At 30.9% G+C, this 25,358-nt stretch overlaps 1 protein-coding gene across 1 annotated transcript; it reads left to right on the top strand.

Moving 5' to 3' along the window:
- The first annotated feature begins 713 nt into the window (after positions 1 to 713).
- On the top strand, positions 714 to 24,983 carry LOC111614016 (FERM, ARHGEF and pleckstrin domain-containing protein 1-like). Its single transcript, XM_023355394.1, has 4 exons — positions 714 to 1,936; positions 8,326 to 8,414; positions 14,537 to 14,703; positions 24,756 to 24,983. Exons 1-4 carry the CDS (start codon positions 1,773 to 1,775, stop codon positions 24,981 to 24,983), a joined length of 648 nt encoding a protein of 215 aa, XP_023211162.1. The 5' UTR covers positions 714 to 1,772.
- Positions 24,984 to 25,358: the final 375 nt, after the last annotated feature.

Raw genomic sequence — 25,358 nt, 5'->3', positions numbered from 1 at the left:
TTTGAAATGTTTTCTTGATGAAAATGAATAGTAATAATAATAATAAGTCTCAATAAAAATGATAAAATGTAAATTTAATTTTATCATAATGAGTTTGCTTAAATTTCGTTTCTTCTGAGATCACAGCAATGCGCGACGGGTAAGCTAGTTGTATATATTATAGAATTTGTTATAAAAAATTTTAATTTAATACACTGTAAAATTATTTATAATAATTACTACTAGTAGTACAAAATGAATTTTATAAATAATTATTGAAATGATACTATTAATCTGACACTGGTTTAAAAATGAAAACTATTTTTTTTTTTTAATTTCTTAAATTGTTTAGTGGATTTTAGTTGTTTCAGTTTCTGGGAAGAAATGTAGTTGAATATTATAATATTTTTAATGTTTAAATTTTCTTAAACTTCTAATATTACTTTTTTAGTTTTTTTAATGTAATTATATTGTATTTATATTGATACAGTTCATAATTTTTAAATTCATAAAATTTTACATATAAAAAATGAAAGATTTTTAAATAATCGGCAAGTTTTTGAATTCTAGAATATGTTTAATTTATTGGGTTCTGGAATTGTAACATTTGAAAGGAACTGTTCTTCTTTTGAACTATTGGAAATTAATGATAAAGATATTTAAAACTTTGAAAACATTTTTGTATGTTTAAATCTGATTTCTCAACTAAAGTTCTCTATCATTTTCTGATATATCATAATACTGTATTTCCTTGACTAAACACCAGGACTCAAATAAACTACAATCTTTGAATAAAACCCAGAGAATAAAGATGCTGTTAAAACGAAAACTTGGGTCAAAAAGTATGAGTCAAAAAAGTTACATGTTAAAGTTCTCCACTGTATAAGGTAATGCAGTTTAGAATGACAGGTAAGGAATTTAATTAATTAAAAGTCTTCTTCTTCAAATTGTCTAGAGTTGGATAACACTTTCTATTCTAAGGTTCAAGGAAACATTTTTTGAAATAAAATTATAAATATTGTTGAAAAGTGAGTGTGGGAAAGTCACAATTGAGTTCACAAGTCAAGAGCTTATCAATCAAAAGGTAATTAGGAAAACTCTGGTTTAAACTCACTGTCTCTTTTGAAAATAGATGATGAATTTGAACCAGAAAAATGTAGTCACGATCTTGATTCCTACAATGACAACAAAGCAAACACAAATGACAATGTAATAACTGAAGTGGAAGACAATGAATAGGGTTAACTATGAAAAGAATAATTATTTCAAGTATTGTAGCTGTTAAGCTTAAACACAGTCAATAGTTTTTGCTAGTTTAGTAAACGTATAAGTAATTAAGGTATGTTTTTCAGTTTTTATCCATTCATCTCTTGTTGCAAGGTAATAAACTGGAAGTGTAAAGAAAAAGAACTAAAAAGATTAGTGATAAGTCGAAACTTATTCAAAAATGTTTCATCATCCAAGAAAATGAAGTTTTGCCTTACAGGCTCAGGAGTTTTCATTTGTATTGCTCATTTCCATTATTTTTAATCCAAAATCCATTTTGATTTTTTATCAATGTTCGAAAGTAACTATTTTGAACTGGAAGTGTAAAGAAAAAGAACTAAAAAGATTAGTGATAAGTCGAAACTTAATAAATTCTAGCCATGAAAAAACCCTGGGTCTTCAAATAAACCCAAGGGAATAAATACTTTTTGAAAATAAACTTCTGGGATTTAATTGAGGAAATACAGTATCTCCAAGCTTTAGATAAAATCAAATACCAATATAAATTTTGTTTATAGTTTTCAGATATGTTGTTATATACTGTTCGTGTAGCATCACCAAGTTTGGAATTTAAAGTTAAAAAACAAGTTTTTCTTCAAGATGTTGTTATTGAAAAAACAGAACCAAAATTTGGAGCAAATTTTTGCTTCATTTTATATACTAATGCTAAGACATTTCTATTGGCAGCAAAGTAAGTAATTCTTAGTTTATTACCTGTTCAGATTCTATTTAATGATGAAAGTGTAAAAAAAATTAATTATGATGATTTATATTTATAAAAGTATTCTCATAGTTTTATAATTTAATAAATCTAAAGTGATACAAAAAAATTTTTTTTTTGCAATAGAAAAAAAAATGTGTATATTATACAATCTCAAAAATTATTTTGAGATTGTATAATATACAAATTCAGACAATTCAGACAATTTTAAAGAAAATGTTGTTTATCAACAAATTCAGACAATTTTATCAACAAATTCAGACAATTTTAAAGAAAATGTTGTTTTAGAATGTAAACTCTTAATCAATGTCATAACTAGCTTTTCATTTGCCCAGTGCAAGGTTTCATTTTTGGGCTCCTTAATTTTTTTCAGGAAAATAAAACAGATATGATAAAATAATTGTTTATAAATAATTTTTGTGTACTATACATGTGAAATATACAAGATCATTTACATGTACTTATAAATGAAATTATTGTATACAGTCGACCCCCCTATAATTACGGTCCCTATAATTACGATTCCTATAAAACTACGAAAAAATTGTGACCGGTATCCGTAAAAAACAGTANGTAAAAAATTGTAAATGCTAATAACAAGTCAAGTCATCATAAAGTCCAACCCTATTAGAGATATATACAACCTCCATTATATCCCCATCCCCTCACTCTTTAATCACCAAAATTTAACAGCATCAATCCTCCTAAAATAAAACCTCCCTGCAAAATTTCAGAAATTTTCAAAAAAAAGCACAGAAGTTATTAAGCTTCAAAGAAAGTGAACAAAATTGTGACCCCACACACTAACATTCATACAGAAAAAACTCCCAAACTTGTTTACATTTTTTGATGTGTCAGTATCCTGAATCCAAAAATGTAAACATCTTGGAGGGGATCATTTTTTGACCAATCACCATACTTTCCCTCTGTTATATATAACAGCCAAGAAAATAAAAATTGAGAGAATACTCAATCACTTCCTGACCACTATCACCCCTACAATGCTGCATGATGTTTGATATTCAGTTCTATCCTGAAATCCAGAAGTGCAACATCACTAATGGTGCATACTTTGAATATTGTGTACAGTAGACTACTTAGCAAATTAGTTGCACTATCTGTATGAACATTGCATTATGTTTCTGTTGTTTTGTGCATAAATGTTTACTACTTTCTTAGTCTTTTCTTTCTGCTCTTTCCTATAAGTGTTTCTGCTGAGACAAGTATTGTTTCGTATTAATTAAACAACACTCTTTCATTTTGTAACTGAACTTTTTTGTCTATCTCTAGTTTGAGTTAGTTTTCTTCAGTTTTGTATTATGCCACTAGGAACACTAAAATCACATTCAATGGACTGTGCATAGTCACTTTCTTACAGATGCCAACTATTTTTGTAATGATACAACAAATGGGGTGTACAGTTACAAAAAGTTATATGGGGTGTACAGACTCTCCTAAAAAGCCTGTACAGTGGGTGATCGGTTAACGAACATAATCCATTCCAAGACTTTGTTCGCTATCTGAATTGTTCATTAACTGATTATCAATTTACCATAGGTTTTTATGGGAATTTGACTGACTTATTCTGGAGACCCCAAAAAATAAAAAATATATACTTTCTTACTATGTTTATATGTAATAATAAAAATACATATATACACAGTCTTGCATTTTTATTAATTGTGTTTTTTCCATTTGTGGAGGTTAAAGAATCTGTCTAATGTCAATTCCTTTTCTCTCTTCTTCAGGATTTTTCAGAAGTAATTAATAGCATTATAATTGTAGAGATCCCTAAGCCTATTAAGCTCAACCTGGTTTGGATGCCATTCTAAGACCGTTGTTCTGACATCCTCCCACTTCTTCAAAAGATGTCTAATAGCAGATATCGGCATTAATCCTCTTTTTCAGAAAATAACCTATCTTGCCTAGTTTCTTGGCATTCTTCTGTCGTCAGATCCATTTCAGGTTCTATTATGATCTCTTCAATGTTCTTTATTTCTCAGATGTGATTTTTGTTATTCCTTTAGCTGCTTGAATCTTCTTGATTATACTTTATCTTTCTTCAATAAGATTGAACTGCGGCCTACTGTAGAACTGTTCAAGCCATACTGCCCAACAACATCAGACATTTTCGGCCCACTCTCTACCTTTGCAATTATACTCTTACCTTTTGAAAATAAAAACCGATGCAAAACTTAATGAGTGTCTGCTCGACAGTCTTGCAAATACTATAACAGAATTTCTGTCAAAAAAATAAAAGGCTGGAATTATAAGGGAGAGTTTCAAAGTTCGGAGGAATACTATCCAATCAGTATATACCGGGTTGAGCGTCGATGTCTACCGTGCTCCAAAAAGTTTTGAATTGTTGCCTGGAGACAAGGAAAGACCAATTGGTATTCATTATTTTACATCGCTGCTGCTTGTTCTGTGAGGTGTTCGTTATCCGATTCGTTCATTAACTGAACACCCACTGTATTTGACAATTTTTTTTGTTAGTTCCATTTTTAAATCTCCCTTTTTCCTAGACCCAGTGTCTGTGCATCTACTGCAATTGCCTAGTTGTGGAATTTCTTGTAATAAAGAAGATAAGAATTATACACCCCAAAATTACAATAGATAAAAAAGACAAAATAGGAAAAACTGTTTTTTGGTGTCCCATGGGTTTTCTCCCTCAGTATTTCTAGTTGAAATAGTAATGAAAAACTTAAAGCATGGAATTTTTGGTTTTGCTGTTACCATTAAGTGTTTCTTGTTATATATAAGATATGTGGATGACATGCTATTAGTTTGGGATGCTTCTAGTAAGGATTTTGTTTTTTGTAAATATTTAAATGCTGTTTATTTCATAATTAAATTTTTTCTAATGAAGGAGACTGGTAATAACTGTAATGCCTTTTTAAATCTTTTTATAAAAAGAACCTCATCATGCTTAATCTTTGAAGTCTTTTGATTTCGATGAAACTGTGTTTTAATTTAATTTTGCTTTATTCAGACACAATAACGTGACTTCTTTTAAACACTTGGCAGATTATCCATCACTTTATTTAGTTGGGATGCTAGTTACGAGTTGTGTTCCGGGCATTGGCCGCTCCTCAGCCAACTAAACATTAAAATCAAACATGAGAAAATTTAAATTTACATACGCGAATTAAAAATTCTCTAAATATAACATATTTAAAAAAACATACCTTAAAAGTACAAATTACAACATACAGACTGCATACATAATGGACTGTATCAGATTCCATAAATTGAGTGAAGAATGAACAGATTGACAGATCTCGAACTTGACAACAGGACTTACAAACTTTGTGAACTTTTATAAATAATATTGAACTTTGAAGTCTTTCACAAATTTGATTTATCTGATATAATTATTTCCAGTTCTTCTCAATTATTCATTACAAGAATGCTGCTATTGCTGCATTAATACATTATACATATTAAATAAAATATATTCTTTACGTCAATAATTATATATGAAATAAACAAAACTTCGTTTATTTCATATACATTGTACTATTTATTGCCTTCTACATAACTTGGAATTGCTATTGAATTGAAATGAGTTATGTTTACTCTGAGTGCAGGTTACAGTTGCTCTGTTAGTAAATTTAATTGATGTTAAGGTACTGCAGCCACTTTTTTTCTCCTCCTATAATCAAGGTCAGTGTTATGAGCTGCAGAGCCCAGTTGGAAACTTTTTGAGACCCAAGCTCACAGCCAAGTTCTTAGAATCATAGAGATATAAATAAAGTTTATTATAGACTTTATAACTTTCTTCCTTTAGTGTCATCATTATTACTGTATTGTGGCTCCACTTGCTATTCTACATTTCCTGAGATAGGTTTGCTAAAATTTTTCTAATGCACCTGTCTCCTTTTCTGTTATGGCTTTTTTTGCTTTGGCTACAGCACTCTTCTTGCCACTTAAATATATATATATATTTGTTTATAGCATAGTNATTATTTTTATCACTCCCTATTTTTATAAGTAAATTATATGTATGTATTTTTATAATAATAGACCTATATAAATAATATAAACATTTTTATAATGCTTTTTCAACTAAAAGTAATATAAAGTAAATCTATAAGCTAACATAAAAAAAAAGCTTACATAAAATTGTTTATAATATTAACTCTAAATTAAAATATTTATAACTTTTATTAAATTAAACTTAGCAGAAGCCGATATTATGGAAAAATACGATTCAAAAGCAAGATTATATATATATATTTATTTTTATTTTTAAAATGTTTTTTAGTCTTTTACCTGTATTTACAGGAACCATAAAACTTAAACTTTTTACAACAAAGTATTAAAGGTGGCATCCATCATTAAAGTAATAAAAAGCAAAACATACTGTATTTAATGTCTGCCTCATATTTGTCATAAAAAATTCAGCAGAAATAACATTATATCCAATATTGGACTGGTAATAAATTTTGTTCCAAGAATATATACTAAATATAGGCCCATGTAATGAAACTCTGTACCAGTATTTTAGGAATACATTCTAGGGTCAAAAATAAGCTTAAAATCCTTTAAAATTCTGCTTCATTTCCGAGATTTGGCATGGCAAAAATAGTATTGGAAACTAATTTGAAACATCCTACCAAAAGGATATCACTGATTATTTTTCACTTCTGTGTTACTAAGACACAAACTGAAGCTTTACTTTAAACAAATATAAACATTGAAAAACTTGATTCTTGATTAATACCAAATGATCTGCGAGATTGTATCAGGCTATATCAAGAATAATGTCAGGAATCTTCTTCAGGAAAAATTACACTCTAAAAGAATGTAATTTTTCCTGAAAAGGATTGTTTAAGATGTTTGAATAAAGCTTTACTGCATTTGATGGTTTTAGAGTTGGTATTTTTATATTGAAAAGTTGTTAAATAACATTTGTTTTATCATTCTATCATTGTTTTCAAATGTTCTATTTTGCTTTCTAAAACAAATTTGTGACCAGGGTGTCACATTCTGACATGGTGTCTCTTTGACACCATGTCAGGATGTGACACCACCCAGTCTCACAGGACTCGGAAATCATGACTTTACGTCACGCGAGCGGTTGGATTCGGAGTAGAGGTGAGGAGAGAGACAAGGAAGTGACTCACTCGGACTCCATAGTAACAAAATAAATAACAATTTTAATTATAACAAAAGAAAATACAGATATACTCGATATCAAGCATGACTAATGTTCCCCTTAATTCTTACTAGCCCATTTGAGAGAGAGAGTTTACAAATGAATCACGGGTTGATAAATACCTTTCTTTTGGGTCGAAGATCTGTGGTCAGATGACACCGCCAATTGAATGTTCGCTCAAAATAGTTCTGGGTCTTGTCTGTTAACAGGAGCCCGGAGGTGTGAAGGCACTGAAGTGGGGATGATATCCTTAAAGAGGCACAGGATTAATCCTGGAGGACGACTTTGGAAGACAACTGACTTCGGGTGTTTTTCCCATTTTTTCTTGTTATTCCTCTTGGGTTTTTCCCAGGAGGTCAGGAGGTTGTTGTTAATGGTCTGGCATCCAATATGGGCACTCTATCGAAAGTTCCGGGTGACACATCACTGACTAGCTGGATCAACAAGGAACCAACTCCATGGGAAATAATTTTTATGGCTTTTAGCCTAACTTGATAAAATGCTCGAATTTAGATGATTGAATTTCCCAATAATTAAAATTTAAAATAACACTTTAATGGGGGGTCTGTTCGTCCCTCAGAAATTTTTAAAAATTAATTAATGTATTTTGTTTTAATTTCACTCTAATTCTGTTAAATTCAAATTTTATGTTCTATTTGCATTCCTTAAAAATTGTTAGCAAATTTAAAATTTTTACATTTTTGTGTGTTTATATTATAGAATTTTTGTACTTCTGTGTGTTATATCTTTTGCCTGATGATGCTAAATTCATTTACCAAAAATATTTGCTTTTATTGTCATAATTATTAAAGTAACATTAAAAGACAGTTTTTTTCTATTTCATCTTTTATTGTAATAAATAGTCTTCAAATATAAAATTTGACAAAATACTGTTTATGAAGCAAAGACTTAAAAGTTACTCAAATGTTTTCACATTATTCTCACTCATCTTTAAGAGTCAAATGGAGAATAAAGTTTTAAAACTGAAGAAAAAAAATGGAAAAACAGCATTTTGTTTCATTATAAAACATATTTGTTTAGATTTATTCTTGAAGATGAGTTCTTTATATTTGAGAATATTTAATGTTTTATTATGATAAAGTGTATATTTGATTATCTCAAAATAAAATCTTTTAAATTATTTTTTTCTATTTATAATACTATTAAAAATATAAAAAAATTCTTAATATTTTTCAAGTTCAGAAGAAGAAAGAGATAGATGGCTTATAGATATGAAAGAAGCTACACAGAGGAAAAAAAAATATATAAATTTATATCACACACCTGGTAAGTTAAGTAGTAATGTATTATTTATTTCCTTTTATTTTATATTTTAAATTTTGTGAAAATAATTATCATTTGTTATTTTATTCATCTAATATAATTATAAAATTTTAATTATTAAACTAAAAATTATGTTTGTTACTTAATTTCCTAACATACTGGGTTGAATATAAAATCAACTTACTGGTTTAAGTAAGTCGATTTTACATGTTTGTTACAAAATAGCAAATGTTGAACAGTTTTTTAATATCATAAAACAATATTAATATATAAAAATATAGTATAAAACATAATTTCCTATTAATTATTTTATTATTATATACTTTATACTTTTAATATACTCATAGTATTACTGTAAAATAGCAGTTTCTAACTCCTGATATCTATGGATGAAATTGCAGATTATATTAATTTAATTTTGTTGAATTTGGTATGATAGTTGCTGTGTTTAGGATGTCAGTGTCCTTATGGGATCNCCAAGTTTATGTACTGTCAATGCCTGTGTCCCTTGAGGATGCACTGCAGACCATCACGGAGGACATGTTACATTGCATATGGGAAGAATTTGATTACCGTGTAGATGTGTGTCGTGTGACCATGGGTGCACAATACTTTATACTTTTAATATACTCATAGTATTACTGTAAAATAGCAGTTTCTAACTCCTGATATCTATGGATGAAATTGCAGATTATATTAATTTAATTTTGTTGAATTTGGTATGATAGTTGCTGTGTTTAGGATGTCAGTGTCCTTATGGGATCCCCAGTCTTGAGTGATGTTGCCAAGATAGTAGTATCCAGGGTGGAGAACCTGTGGCTAGCAAGTACAAAAATACTATTAGACCTACCTCAGTATATACAGGTATACCTGGAGTTACGTTGTTCACGACTATACGTCATTTGTCAAAAAAATATATGGAAAAATAAAAATCAAATTTAGGTCATTTTATTCGACTTCTCGTCTGTCTGCCACAAATATTGAAGTCGTAATATCACTAGAGAAACGTTTAAAGCACATAAAATCATATTAAAATATATACATTTACAAGTATGTACTGTATTTACAGTACCTGCATTCATATATTTAGATTACTTTTTTCTGTACTATATTAAAAACTAAAATTTATTTGTTTGTAAGCTTAAAATAGATCCTTATTAACCATATATTATTAAAGATGCATTAATAAATAAAATACAGAACCGGGAATGGTAATTTATGGTTTAGCCTAATGACAAGTAGATTCGGAGACAAGTAAATTTGATTTACGTCATTTTTTGACTTATGTCGCCTCTCCTGGAACCAATTACCGACGTAAGGTGAGGTATACCTGTAGTAGACATTTTCATTGTATGGAATAGATCTCACCTGGTTCACAATTTTTTGATGACATAAACAACAACTCAATTAGAACACACCTAAAACTGGACCGAGTTAGCCGTATTATAGTTGGCTTTCTAGACATGAATATGTTTGTTTTAAATGTTAATTTCACTATTGTACTAAGATGTGTAGGAAACGTATTAACTTAGACTTATATGTACTGTACATTGGCACTTGTGACACAATGGCATATAAATTAGCAGCTTTTTAGATCATTATAAAAAGAGTTATAACACATTCAGCATTAGTAGTTTTCAGAACGTAAGAGTTATTGCACATCTTAGGTAACTCTTTTCCATGACTTTCTACCCTTTGTAATTAAAGGTCTATTTAAGAACACCAAGTAATTGAGAATATGAGGTAAAGCAAAGTGCTAAAGACAGTGTATATATATATATATAGTATTTGCGAAGTTAACAACTGCACTCCTTACTACTTATCCAAAGTTAATAATATAACTTTAAGAATCAAGAGACTTCCCACTGTAATGTAGTGGTTATGGAGAACAAAGTTAAAAGAAGAGGATATGACAGGCATCTGTGTAGTCAGGTTCTCCAGGGGATGCAATGACCTATTTATTATGTAGTATCTACATAACTACATATAGAATCTTAAACAAGTGCATTAAGGAACATTAGGATTCTAAGACTAAGGTTGCTCAAGCAAGAACATGTTAATGTAATGGGCCTTTAGATGGTGATGTGCAAGTTGATTGGGAGAATTCTTTATTAAAAAATGGTCATATTCAAGTTTCAATAGATTAGTGGAACAGTATNTTTTTATTATTTTATTTTTAATTGTAGCCCTTATATCGTGGCTAGCGATTCGGAATGTAATTGTGATATTAAAAATGCATTTAGAAAAGTCTATGGTTTTTACTGGCTTATCGAATAAACGATACGAATGGACCCTAGACCATCACTGATGCGCAATTGACTGATTGTTCCTTGATGTCGGCTTCTTACAGAAACACAGCTTCCCTATCATCAAATGTCACGGCATGCCACTGCTAACTGAGCATTCATGTCATCCATAAGCAGCTTCATGTTGTGACTAAGAATCCCATTTAGTACAATCTGCAGCTGGTCATAGAATGCATCTTTATCTATCTCATCAGCATTTTCAATGGATGCATATGCCTAGATTACAGTAGTTTTACATGTCATGATTGGAATTGAGTTGTTATAATCCCACCATTGACAGGTTTCCAGTCAGTACTCAAGTTGCCTCTTTTGACAGGACGACCCCACTCCTCTTATGTGATTTTCATATGGCCAGAATGCAAGATGGTTTTGCTGGAACACAACTAGACTAAATTTTTGTAAAAAATTTAGTTTAGTTGTGTTCCAGCAAAACCACATAAACTGGAATACAACTAGACTAAATTTTTGTAAAAAATTTAGTCTAGTTGTATTCCAGTCATTCCCTGATATGATAAGCCCTTAAATGTATTATAGCCATATTCATCAATCTATTTAATTTATACTTAATGGTTTTGCCACTTCCTGTTCATCTTACTTTAATAATTTTGAGGTTTTCCATGTGATATTTATCAAATTCTGGGAGCAACTGTGCTATCCCTGCCACACTGGTACATGGGGGGTCCTTTGTCTGTACATTCCATGTTTCAATTTTAGTTATGCTATTGGCATTTAGTATTGAATTCTGCATTGAGCACAGGACGGGCACAAATCCTCATCGTTTTGTTTCTACACTGTCATAGAGGATGAACCAATTGTATCACGCTGAGAGTTTTGGTTTTGCTGAAATCTGCTTATTGTTTCTTTAGCAGTGACAGTTTTTATGGAATGGAGTTCCTGATCCTATGCCCCCTCCTCCTTTTTCATCTGGGCTTGAGACTGACAATGGTGGAGTAAAATATTGAATGCTTACAAATTGAATGTTTCCAAACAAATGGATAGATACATAAGTTATATTGCAACATCTGACATATTTCTCATTTGGTTTGTCTCTTGACATGCATGATAAAACAAGGGCCTGCTGTATTTTATCAAGGAATTTTATATGTTCTTTTTTATATATAACAATTTATAATTTATATTAAACAATTTATATTAAATAAAATTCTTTATGATATGATGTACTATAATTGTTTAATATAATATATTTGCATACCACAAATATATAATTTAATATTTAAAGTTGTATTTTAAAATAATTTCTTAGCAGTCTAATGAATGCATGTTAGAAAAATCTGTTAGATTTTTCTAATATGCATTCCCTTAAAATTTTTCAACCAAAATTTAGCATTAAGTGATAGTAAACATTAATGTTGTTACAACAAACTAAGATAAATAAATATTCTGTCTGTCTTTATTTTTATGAATATTGAATTGCAAATGTGAAATCAAAGCATAAACTTATGCTTTCTTTTAAAAATTATCATCATTTTATGTTTTCAATGGACACTTTTGCTGTCTTCCAAACAAATACAAAAACATTTTAAATAAACTTTATGAATCTTTTTTGTGACTTTGTAAGTCATCCTTAAAATTCAAAATTTACAATTATATAAATAAATCTTATTATATTATTGTACAATTATATAAATTTGTAATTACTGTTGTGTTTATTAATTTAACTGGTAGATTTATAAGTTAGTTTCCCAAAGATTGATAGTTCATGTAATCATCCAGCCATTATAATTTTTCATCTCAGATAATTTTGATTCAAAATCACATTAATCTCTTACAAAACATTTTAAATAAGTTTTATTTAAATTAACTACAATATTGTTAATGTGTATTTTATATTTATTTTACTCAAAATATAGAATTACTTTAGTGGACCATTGTTAAGAAAATTTAAAAACAGTAGTGGATGGCAAAGATTATGGGTTGTATTTGCTCAATTTTCACTGTTTTTCTACAAATCTTATCAAGTAAGTATTATTATTAAAACTATATTTAAAATATTTTTTNATATCACTAGAGAAACGTTTAAAGCACATAAAATCATATTAAAATATATACATTTACAAGTATGTACTGTATTTACAGTACCTGCATTCATATATTTAGATTACTTTTTTCTGTACTATATTAAAAACTAAAATTTATTTGTTTGTAAGCTTAAAATAGATCCTTATTAACCATATATTATTAAAGATGCATTAATAAATAAAATACAGAACCGGGAATGGTAATTTATGGTTTAGCCTAATGACAAGTAGATTCGGAGACAAGTAAATTTGATTTACGTCATTTTTTGACTTATGTCGCCTCTCCTGGAACCAATTACCGACGTAAGGTGAGGTATACCTGTAGTAGACATTTTCATTGTATGGAATAGATCTCACCTGGTTCACAATTTTTTGATGACATAAACAACAACTCAATTAGAACACACCTAAAACTGGACCGAGTTAGCCGTATTATAGTTGGCTTTCTAGACATGAATATGTTTGTTTTAAATGTTAATTTCACTATTGTACTAAGATGTGTAGGAAACGTATTAACTTAGACTTATATGTACTGTACATTGGCACTTGTGACACAATGGCATATAAATTAGCAGCTTTTTAGGTCATTATAAAAAGAGTTATAACACATTCAGCATTAGTAGTTTTCAGAACGTAAGAGTTATTGCACATCTTAGGTAACTCTTTTCCATGACTTTCTACCCTTTGTAATTAAAGGTCTATTTAAGAACACCAAGTAATTGAGAATATGAGGTAAAGCAAAGTGCTAAAGACAGTGTATATATATATATATAGTATTTGCGAAGTTAACAACTGCACTCCTTACTACTTATCCAAAGTTAATAATATAACTTTAAGAATCAAGAGACTTCCCACTGTAATGTAGTGGTTATGGAGAACAAAGTTAAAAGAAGAGGATATGACAGGCATCTGTGTAGTCAGGTTCTCCAGGGGATGCAATGACCTATTTATTATGTAGTATCTACATAACTACATATAGAATCTTAAACAAGTGCATTAAGGAACATTAGGATTCTAAGACTAAGGTTGCTCAAGCAAGAACATGTTAATGTAATGGGCCTTTAGATGGTGATGTGCAAGTTGATTGGGAGAATTCTTTATTAAAAAATGGTCATATTCAAGTTTCAATAGATTAGTGGAACAGTATTACATATAAGTTATATATATTTTATCATGCTCAATTAACATTGTTTATAAGCAAGATTTATTAGCTTTCGATGTAAAGCAGGTGGCCATCTTAGATTCATACCACTTCTCTTTTATGGTAAGTAGTTTACATGACAGGTTTAAGAAACAGGCATCAGTATTTAACACTATACATCCTTTGGTTCTCACCTCTATAGTGTTTGCTTATCACAGGACTTTAAATTTCATCTCTATTTTATTAAAGTTTCAGTTCTGTTTTTAATATACTTATGGGTGTTAAAATTTAAACTATTAGGTTAAAAGTTTTATTAAATTATATTAAATTTAGGATGATAGAGTTTAAATTTAAAATGTTAAAATATAAGAATTTAAAATTAAGCCTTTAAACTGTTTGATTTTATCTTTCAAAGAATGAAATTGATTTTGTTCCAAATTATTTAGAGCTGAAGCTGTTCTTTAAAAAGAATGAAAGTGTTTTTTTGAATGAATAAATTTATGATTTTCTGAAATAAGCATTTTGTTTTATTTATTAATATTTTATTTTTTTTTATAATCTTTGAAAACTTGTTTCATATATATTTCTTCATAATTAATTTTATTTAGTAGTAAATTGCTAAATTATTTACGATTATAGAATCAGAAGATTATTTACACAAACTATGTATTCCTGATTCTGAACAAGATCATACTCAGGATAATACTAATATAATCAAACATCAGCATTCTTCAAATTCACTGGTACATGTTTGTTGGCATCGAAATACTAGCGTTAATTATGAAGATTGTAGACATTCTTTATTGGTAAGAAGAATCAGAATTATCTAATTAAAATTTTTCTTGTCAATTTTACAGGTGTATACAGGGTGTTTATAAATGAATGGTGTGGTTTTAAAAATTAATAATAAATCTTTTTATTATCTTATATGGGCAAACCTTACAGCATAAGCAGTGGCAGCTGTCCAAGTTTATATACTGTCAATGCCTGTGTCCCTTGAGGATGCACTGCAGACCATCACGGAGGACATGTTACATTGCATATGGGAAGAATTTGATTACCGTGTAGATGTGTGTCGTGTGACCATGGGTGCACATATTGAAGGATTGTGATTAATGCATAAAAAACTTGGACAGTGCCCTGCTTGTGCTGTAAGGTTTGCCCATATAAGGTAATAAATAGATTTATTATTAATTTTTAAAACTGCACCATTCATTTATAAACACCCTGTATATAGAAAACAACATCAAACTACAATAGTTCCTTGACATATTGCATCTTGTTATATAACTCATTTGAATATATTGCACATTTTTTGTCTTTTAATATAAAAGCACTTTAGGTGATAATCTTTAAAAAATCTGTTTTCATTGAATATCTTCTGGCAAAGAAATATTACCTTATTTCAATCATTGACCTAGAAACCACCATTGTATGAAATCACGCAAAAATAAGTCAGCATGGAGATTGAAAATAGGCAAAACAAATGAATATATGTTCTCTCTTTTAGTCTTAGGTCCTCCTATGCAGATGGCAACCAGCTGTCACCAGCAAATGTGGTCAGCTGCAATGGTTTCAGCATCATTCCATGGAATGCTAATTTTCTTTAGATCTTTTTTTATATATAGAGTGCCAGGTTGTTTGTAATTTACCTTGTTATCTTTTTTCACTGCGTGGTTTCTATTTTAAGGCTACTTTTGGTATTTTTCTAGAAGACAAAGTTCATGCTTTGCAAAAGGCATTCTATGCGCTTATCAATGTCATGTAGTTTGTGTAGGCCACAGCTTCTGAGGACTTCCTCATTTGTGATACAGTCACAATATGTAATTCTAAGTATCCTTTGGAGACAGCATTGATGGAATATGTTGAATCTCTGAGTAATCTTCTTTGTGTCTTTTCATGTTTCACAAATATAAATTACAGTTGGAATGACAATGGTGTTATAGAGATGCATCTTAATTGCTAAACTGATGCTCATGTGAACCAGATTGAGCATAGTCTCTGAAAGACAATTGAATCTTTACAAAGTTGGCATTTTATATTAGCTTCAAATCTTCCACCTTGTGATAACATGCTACCAAGATAGCAGAACTCCACCACTTCATCCATTGTTTGGCTCTTGACTGAAATTTTTACTTTTGTTTGCCTATTTATGGACATTATTTTTGTTTTATCACTGCTGATCTGCAATCCCACCCTTCCAGCCTCAAGGCTTGTGGTCATACTCTGCATCTTTGGGCATGTTTCTGATATCAATGCAATGTCATCAGCATAGTCCAGATTTGCGAGTTGCATCTGCTCTCCCCATGGAATTCCTGCACCGGGGATGGCCATTGCTTTCCTCATTATAAAATCAATGACCAGGAGGAATAATAATAGCAAGAGAGTGCAACCTTACCTAAAATCAATCTCAATTTTGAAGAAATCAGTGTATCTATTCTCTGTCTTTATACAGCGGTAGACTCCAGATACATGTATCAATGCATCACTGTGGTATATCGTAAGATCTAACAATATTCCACAGTGATTCACTGGAATATTGTTTGACAATGGACACTGTCAAAGGCTTTTTTAAAGTCAACAAAGTTAATTATCAGTGGTTTCTGAAACTATGATATGACATTCTCTATGATATTCTAAAAAACATAGATCTGTTCCCAGCATGATTATCTCTTTCTTAAGCCAACTTGCTCTTCCCTCAGGATTCATCCAACTGATCCTCTTAAAATCTGTAAGAGAATTAAGAAGACCTTTCCAGGAACTGAGAGAAGTGTAATGCCTCTCCAGTTGTTATGATAACCAATAGTGTAATAGTCAAACTTCCTTTCTTAGGAAGTTTGACTATTACACTTCTTTGCCTGTCCCTGGGAACACTTTCCTTCTTCCAACAGTTGTTCATAAGATTTGTGAGGGCTTGAATGATGTAATCTGCTCCATACTTCAGGATCGCCACTGAGATCTCATCAAGACCTGCTGCTTTGTTGTTCTTCAAAGATCTGATCACCTTTGCAGTTTCATCTATTGTGATCTCATCCATTTCCACCTCAAGGTCTTGAGATGTTGACAGTGCTGAATTCAAGTGTAGAGATAGTTGATTGGTTTAACGTCTTATTAAACTGTTCCATCCAGTGTATGCTTTGTTCTTCTTTTTACTGATCAGGAATTTACCAGTTTTATCTTTTATGGGAACCTTAGAATTTCTTCTTGCCCCAGTTAGTTCATGGACAGTACAATATAGAGACTTGGAGTTGTTCCTATCTGCTGCCTCCTGTGTCTTAACACATTTGTGTTCAATTCAGGTCCGTTTATCAGCAAGACAGTTCTTTTTTACTTACTTATGTAATATGTGATATTGTGCTACAGTTTCAGTTTTTGTTTGTGGTGATTTGGCCTGGTTTCTTTATTTGTTTTACATTCCTTCTTTTGTCTATTAGATTCCAAATGCCATTCTGTATCCAGTACTGCCTGTTGGTACCTCTTCTTTGTAATACTTTTTCAGCACTATCCTTCACTACTTGTTGAAATCCATTCCATTGTAACAGGATAAAATGGTTTCTGAGATTAAGTTGGAACTCATGAGTAGTAGGTAGATTGTGTAATTTCTCAGTTGCATAGGCGACTCTAAGGTTTATGTTTTTTTTAAGTCAAAACATAGGGAGGTCCAGAGGAGATTATGATCAGACCCATTATCAGCTCCTTGATATGCTTGGACATCTTCAAGTGATGACCTCCAGCAGCTGTTGATACAGATATAATCAATTTTATTGTTTGTGTTATCATCAGGTGAATGCCAGGTTTTCTCATATAGACATTTATGTGCAAAATAAATGTGCATTTTGTGTATTTTCAATGCACAAAATGTTCATGCTGCAGAACAGCAATAGATGTTTCCTATTATCATTTGTTTGCACAGTAGAGCCATGTGATCCAATGACACAGTAGGACTATCCTATGATTGCCTAACTGACAGTGGCATGCCGTCATTGGAAGCGGTGGATTTCTAAAAAATAAATACATATTAATTTTAATTATATGAAAATAATCGCACAATATTTTATTATAACCACATTATGTATCTTGTTACAAATTTCTATACTACACGTGGAAAAAAAGATAAGATTGCTATTGAATATTCGAATATTAGTGGCAGAGTGGAAGTGCTGTATTGTTAGCATCCAAAAAGCCAGATTTGCGCAATGCGCTTTACAGAGCACCAACCTTACCTGGTTTAGCTGGTGGAAGCCTAGGACCTTGGATGGATGCTAAACATATACCACATCCAATTCTATCCAGGACCGGTTCTGGGCTGTTAGCCACCTGCCTGCTAGATATTTGGCTGCCCTCGCCCAATTACATGAATCACGAGTAGATTTATAACGTACCTAACCGATAAGAATTTACTGGTATGTTTTTATGATAGTTCTGTATAGTTGACAGGAGTTAAAAAAATCCATTAAAATATTTGATATTTTTATTCTGCTTGCCCAATTTATATTACTCATGGATTTCAATGTTAAACCAGTGATATTACAATTTCGTAATCCCATCTTTAAGGGGATGTAGAAAAAAACTTGTACAATTCTTGTATAATGTTAAAAAATTAACTGTTACTTTGACAGCATCATTTACAACTAAATTTAATGAATGAGAGAGATGCACAAGGTACAGAAAAAGCTCTAGAATTTATTTTTTTTAAATTTATGATTTATGTATCCATTTGACATAAAAATTTGTCTTTCCACTTTTTCCCGAGACTACAAATATTCGAGTACAAAATAACTTGTTTCGACTTATTTCTACTTAAGAAGTAGTTAAATAATTAAGCGATTAGGGAATTGGGGACATAAACAAAACCCTGACGAAAGAGCCAAAATTTTACTTAAACAAAAGCTTAACCTGTAAAGTACTATTTTTAACTTATCGCTTTACAACGATTTTTGTTCCGGAAAGAGCCAGTACCTAACGGGTACTTTACGTGGGTTCGCGTTTGTTAGTTTGCCATGCCTGGACTTTTCGCATGCACCGAAATAAATTTAAAGACAAGTTAGTCAAAAATCAATAAAAGTATTTAATAAAAATTTAGGAATAACTATTTACAATATTTATAACAAACAACAAATTTATTCAATCAAATAAAATCCAAAAGTCAACCCGACAAAATTCAATCTTATTCTAACTTAAAACTATTACCCTTGGAATTCCGACAAAAATCAATCCTTAACTTAAGGTACAGAATTTCTTACAACTACAAATCCTAACCGTCACCTCAATTATACTAGGAACCTTTTTCTCAACTCAAGACTTTTCCTATTCCTCGATCCACAAATCGAAACTGCAATCGCCTTGGACTATTTCCTATTGGACACCTCGTTCACTGCTACTAGCAGACCAATGCTTATTCTTTTCAGGAGCTCACCTCTGCCGTCTTCACTTGAGCTACGCTATTTATAGTCTGAGGTGACATCACAGTTTCTAAGTGAGACACTCCCCTCACTTACATACTTATATGTAACATTCACTTTTCTCTTTATCTGGTAGCTTAATTCCCGAAAATACTTTGTTAACCTTTTACAGTCTTTTCGTGAACAATTATCGGGATGTTTCCTTTAAGGTTTAACAAGTCTCCTAAAAGTCTGTGGGGTCTGTCCCCCCCTTTCAGTGCGGGCTTACTATCTGCCGCTCGGGCGTGCACGTGAGTGCAATTGCTAGCTATGGCGCTTTCTTTTCGTCATCGGTGAGTTAGTTTTATCTTCTCTTTTTAACTTTCTAAGGTGATGGGTAAGGAAACCTTCATCCTAAATAAACATAAGCCCCAAACAAAATATAATAAAAGTAAAATAAAAGTAAATAAAAATAATGCTCGGACTTGGTTCCTTACAAACCAAACCATCTCTAGTTGAGTACGGTGGAAACTAATTTCTTCATATTATTAATGTAATAAAGACAGAAAATTTTCCAGTTCAATGAGTGTGACCGAAAAGTTGTAAATTTTGGAAATTTTTGAGGACACTTGGTTATAAAACAAATTAATTAGAAAACAAATGACTATTAAGTTTAACATATTTAGATTTTTACAGCTATGGTGAGAAACATTTAAAATTTACAACAGCGCTGTCGTGTCCTTTGAGATATACTAGTGATGCAACAAAAGAGGTATTTGACATTGACCGATATCGGCCCTGGGATACCCTGGGGATTTGGCAGTCCGCGCGTATGTGCACTCTGCAACCGTCTTCGATTCCATCCATTAGCCACTCGTAGGGAGCTATTTGACTAAGTGCATTGTTTTAAGATTTAAAAAGTAAAGAATATTTTATATTTTTATGTACGTTTCTTTACAAAGCTATATTTAATTATAATTTTCTTTAAAAGTATATTCATACAATTGAAGAATATTTTGTACCAGGTATGTACCGGTACATCCACCACACATTTTATTTCACCAAGTAAGTTTTTATTATTTTATTTTTAATTGTAGCCCTTATATCGTGGCTAGCGATTCGGAATGTAATTGTGATATTAAAAATGCATTTAGAAAAGTCTATGGTTTTTACTGGCTTATCGAATAAACGATACGAATGGACCCTAGACCATCACTGATGCGCAATTGACTGATTGTTCCTTGATGTCGGCTTCTTACAGAAACACAGCTTCCCTATCATCAAATGTCACGGCATGCCACTGCTAACTGAGCATTCATGTCATCCATAAGCAGCTTCATGTTGTGACTAAGAATCCCATTTAGTACAATCTGCAGCTGGTCATAGAATGCATCTTTATCTATCTCATCAGCATTTTCAATGGATGCATATGCCTAGATTACAGTAGTTTTACATGTCATGATTGGAATTGAGTTGTTATAATCCCACCATTGACAGGTTTCCAGTCAGTACTCAAGTTGCCTCTTTTGACAGGACGACCCCACTCCTCTTATGTGATTTTCATATGGCCAGAATGCAAGATGGTTTTGCTGGAACACAACTAGACTAAATTTTTGTAAAAAATTTAGTTTAGTTGTGTTCCAGCAAAACCACATAAACTGGAATACAACTAGACTAAATTTTTGTAAAAAATTTAGTCTAGTTGTATTCCAGTCATTCCCTGATATGATAAGCCCTTAAATGTATTATAGCCATATTCATCAATCTATTTAATTTATACTTAATGGTTTTGCCACTTCCTGTTCATCTTACTTTAATAATTTTGAGGTTTTCCATGTGGTATTTATCAAATTCTGGGAGCAACTGTGCTATCCCTGCCACACTGGTACATGGGGGGTCCTTTGTCTGTACATTCCATGTTTCAATTTTAGTTATGCTATTGGCATTTAGTATTGAATTCTGCATTGAGCACAGGACGGGCACAAATCCTCATCGNGCACCGAAATAAATTTAAAGACAAGTTAGTCAAAAATCAATAAAAGTATTTAATAAAAATTTAGGAATAACTATTTACAATATTTATAACAAACAACAAATTTATTCAATCAAATAAAATCCAAAAGTCAACCCGACAAAATTCAATCTTATTCTAACTTAAAACTATTACCCTTGGAATTCCGACAAAAATCAATCCTTAACTTAAGGTACAGAATTTCTTACAACTACAAATCCTAACCGTCACCTCAATTATACTAGGAACCTTTTTCTCAACTCAAGACTTTTCCTATTCCTCGATCCACAAATCGAAATACTGCAATCGCCTTGGACTATTTCCTATTGGACACCTCGTTCACTGCTACTAGCAGACCAATGCTTATTCTTTTCAGGAGCTCACCTCTGCCGTCTTCACTTGAGCTACGCTATTTATAGTCTGAGGTGACATCACAGTTTCTAAGTGAGACACTCCCCTCACTTACATACTTATATGTAACATTCACTTTTCTCTTTATCTGGTAGCTTAATTCCCGAAAATACTTTGTTAACCTTTTACAGTCTTTTCGTGAACAATTATCGGGATGTTTCCTTTAAGGTTTAATAAGTCTCCTAAAAGTCTGTGGGGTCTGTCCCCCCTTTCAGTGCGGGCTTACTATCTTCCGCTCGGGCGTGCACGTGAGTGCAATTGCTAGCTATGGCGCTTTCTTTTCGTCATCGGTGAGTTGGTTTTATCTTCTCTTTTTAACTTTCTAAGGTGATGGGTAAGGAAACCTTCGTCCTAACTAAACATAAGCCCCAAACAAAATATAATAAAAGTAAAATAAAAGTAAATAAAAATAATGCTCGGACTTGGTTCCTTACAAACCAAACCATCTCTAGTTGAGTACGGTGGAAACTAATTTCTTCATATTATTAATGTAATAAAGACAGAAAATTTTCCAGTTCAATGAGTGTGACCGAAAAGTTGTAAATTTTGGAAATTTTTGAGGACACTTGGTTATAAAACAAATTAATTAGAAAACAAATGACTATTAAGTTTAACATATTTAGATTTTTACAGCTATGGTGAGAAACATTTAAAATTTACAACAGCGCTGTCGTGTCCTTTGAGATATACTAGTGATGCAACAAAAGAGGTATTTGACATTGACCGATATCGGCCCTGGGATACCCTGGGGATTTGGCAGTCCGCGCGTATGTGCACTCTGCAACCGTCTTCGATTCCATCCATTAGCCACTCGTAGGGAGCTATTTGACTAAGTGTATTGTTTTAAGATTTAAAAAGTAAAGAATATTTTATATTTTCATGTACGTTTCTTTACAAAGCTATATTTAATTATAATTTTGTTTAAAAGTATATTCATACAATTGAAGAATATTTTGTACCAGGTATGTACCGGTACATCCACCACACATTTCACCAAGTAAGTTTTTATTATTTTATTTTTAATGTAGCCCTTATATCGTGGCTAGCAATTCAGAATGTAATTGTGATATTAATTATTGTGATATTAATATTAATAATTGTGATATTAAAAATGCATTTAGAAAAGTCTATGGTTTTTACTGGCTTATCGAATAAACGATACGAATGGACCCTAGACCATCACTGATGCGCAATTGACTGATTGTTCCTTGATGTCGGCTTCTTACAGAAACACAGCTTCCCTATCATCAAATGTCACGGCATGCCACTGCTAACTGAGCATTCATGTCATCCATAAGCAGCTTCATGTTGTGACTAAGAATCCCATTTAGTACAATCTGCAGCTGGTCATAGAATGCATCTTTATCTATCTCATCAGCATTTTCAATGGATGCATATGCCTAGATTACAGTAGTTTTACATGTCATGATTGGAATTGAGTTGTTATAATCCCACCATTGACAGGTTTCCAGTCAGTACTCAAGTTGCCTCTTTTGACAGGACGACCCCACTCCTCTTATGTGATTTTCATATGGCCAGAATGCAAGATGGTTTTGCTGGAACACAACTAGACTAAATTTTTGTAAAAAATTTAGTTTAGTTGTGTTCCAGCAAAACCACATAAACTGGAATACAACTAGACTAAATTTTTGTAAAAAATTTAGTCTAGTTGTATTCCAGTCATTCCCTGATATGATAAGCCCTTAAATGTATTATAGCCATATTCATCAATCTATTTAATTTATACTTAATGGTTTTGCCACTTCCTGTTCATCTTACTTTAATAATTTTGAGGTTTTCCATGTGATATTTATCAAATTCTGGGAGCAACTGTGCTATCCCTGCCACACTGGTACATGGGGGGTCCTTTGTCTGTACATTCCATGTTTCAATTTTAGTTATGCTATTGGCATTTAGTATTGAATTCTGCATTGAGCACAGGACGGGCACAAATCCTCATCGTTTTGTTTCTACACTGTCATAGAGGATGAACCAATTGTATCACGCTGAGAGTTTTGGTTTTGCTGAAATCTGCTTATTGTTTCTTTAGCAGTGACAGTTTTTATGGAATGGAGTTCCTGATCCTATGCCCCCTCCTCCTTTTTCATCTGGGCTTGAGACTGACAATGGTGGAGTAAAATATTGAATGCTTACAAATTGAATGTTTCCAAACAAATGGATAGATACATAAGTTATATTGCAACATCTGACATATTTCTCATTTGGTTTGTCTCTTGACATGCATGATAAAACAAGGGCCTGCTGTATTTTATCAAGGAATTTTATATGTTCTTTTTTATATATAACAATTTATAATTTATATTAAACAATTTATATTAAATAAAATTCTTTATGATATGATGTACTATAATTGTTTAATATAATATATTTGCATACCACAAATATATAATTTAATATTTAAAGTTGTATTTTAAAATAATTTCTTAGCAGTCTAATGAATGCATGTTAGAAAAATCTGTTAGATTTTTCTAATATGCATTCCCTTAAAATTTTTCAACCAAAATTTAGCATTAAATGATAGTAAACATTAATGTTGTTACAACAAACTAAGATAAATAAATATTCTGTCTGTCTTTATTTTTATGAATATTGAATTGCAAATGTGAAATCAAAGCATAAACTTATGCTTTCTTTTAAAAATTATCATCATTTTATGTTTTCAATGGACACTTTTGCTGTCTTCCAAACAAATACAAAAACATTTTAAATAAACTTTATGAATCTTTTTTGTGACTTTGTAAGTCATCCTTAAAATTCAAAATTTACAATTATATAAATAAATCTTATTATATTATTGTACAATTATATAAATTTGTAATTACTGTTGTGTTTATTAATTTAACTGGTAGATTTATAAGTTAGTTTCCCAAAGATTGATAGTTCATGTAATCATCCAGCCATTATAATTTTTCATCTCAGATAATTTTGATTCAAAATCACATTAATCTCTTACAAAACATTTTAAATAAGTTTTATTTAAATGAACTACAATATTGTTAATGTGTATTTTATATTTATTTTACTCAAAATATAGAATTACTTTAGTGGACCATTGTTAAGAAAATTTAAAAACAGTAGTGGATGGCAAAGATTATGGGTTGTATTTGCTCAATTTTCACTGTTTTTCTACAAATCTTATCAAGTAAGTATTATTATTAAAACTATATTTAAAATATTTTTTAAAAGTATTATTTATAATGGTAAAGACAATAGATATGAAGATCTTACAAATATGCTTTATCATCAGAAAAGACAAAATTAAATTGAATTAATTAAATTAAATGTTTTTGAGCTCAAATACTCAGCTCTAGGATTTTAATACATTTGAATAAAACATAAACTAAACATTCTTATAGAAAAATAATGTTCTATATTTAAATTTTTTGAATCATTTTAAGAAAAACTATAATATATGAGTAATATAAAAATAAAGCTGAATTAATTAATGAATCTTTTAAAAATGGGTGAAATTAAAAAAACACTAATATATGTGACCTGGTTAATAGTCCATTCTTAGGCATGGACAGTCAGAAGTGGAATAATTGGATTGAAAACATTATTATTCTTTCAACTTTGTCAGCTCGACAAAAAGGGGGATGACTTTAATCCAGTATCAGAGATGGCTAAGGATGTTTGC

This window comes from Centruroides sculpturatus, unplaced genomic scaffold (genome assembly GCF_000671375.1).
Source record: "Centruroides sculpturatus isolate CEXI.00-Female unplaced genomic scaffold, Cexi_2.0 scaffold1951, whole genome shotgun sequence".
Classification (NCBI taxonomy): domain Eukaryota; kingdom Metazoa; phylum Arthropoda; class Arachnida; order Scorpiones; family Buthidae; genus Centruroides; species Centruroides sculpturatus.
Note: the sequence above shows the minus strand (reverse complement) of the source record. Positions and strands in the feature narration are given on the sequence as shown.

What these genes read in the sequence shown, in the direction of transcription:
- LOC111614016 (XM_023355394.1), top strand. Translation starts at nt 1,773, where the DNA reads ATGTTGTTATATACTGTTCGTGTAGCATCACCAAGTTTGGAATTTAAA. An exon ending in ACATTTCTATTGGCAGCAAA is followed by an intron (nt 1,937 to 8,325) that starts GTAAGTAATTCT and finishes ATATTTTTCAAG; the next exon opens with TTCAGAAGAAGAAAGAGATA. An exon ending in ATTGTAGACATTCTTTATTG is followed by an intron (nt 14,704 to 24,755) that starts GTAAGAAGAATC and finishes CTCAAAATATAG; the next exon opens with AATTACTTTAGTGGACCATT.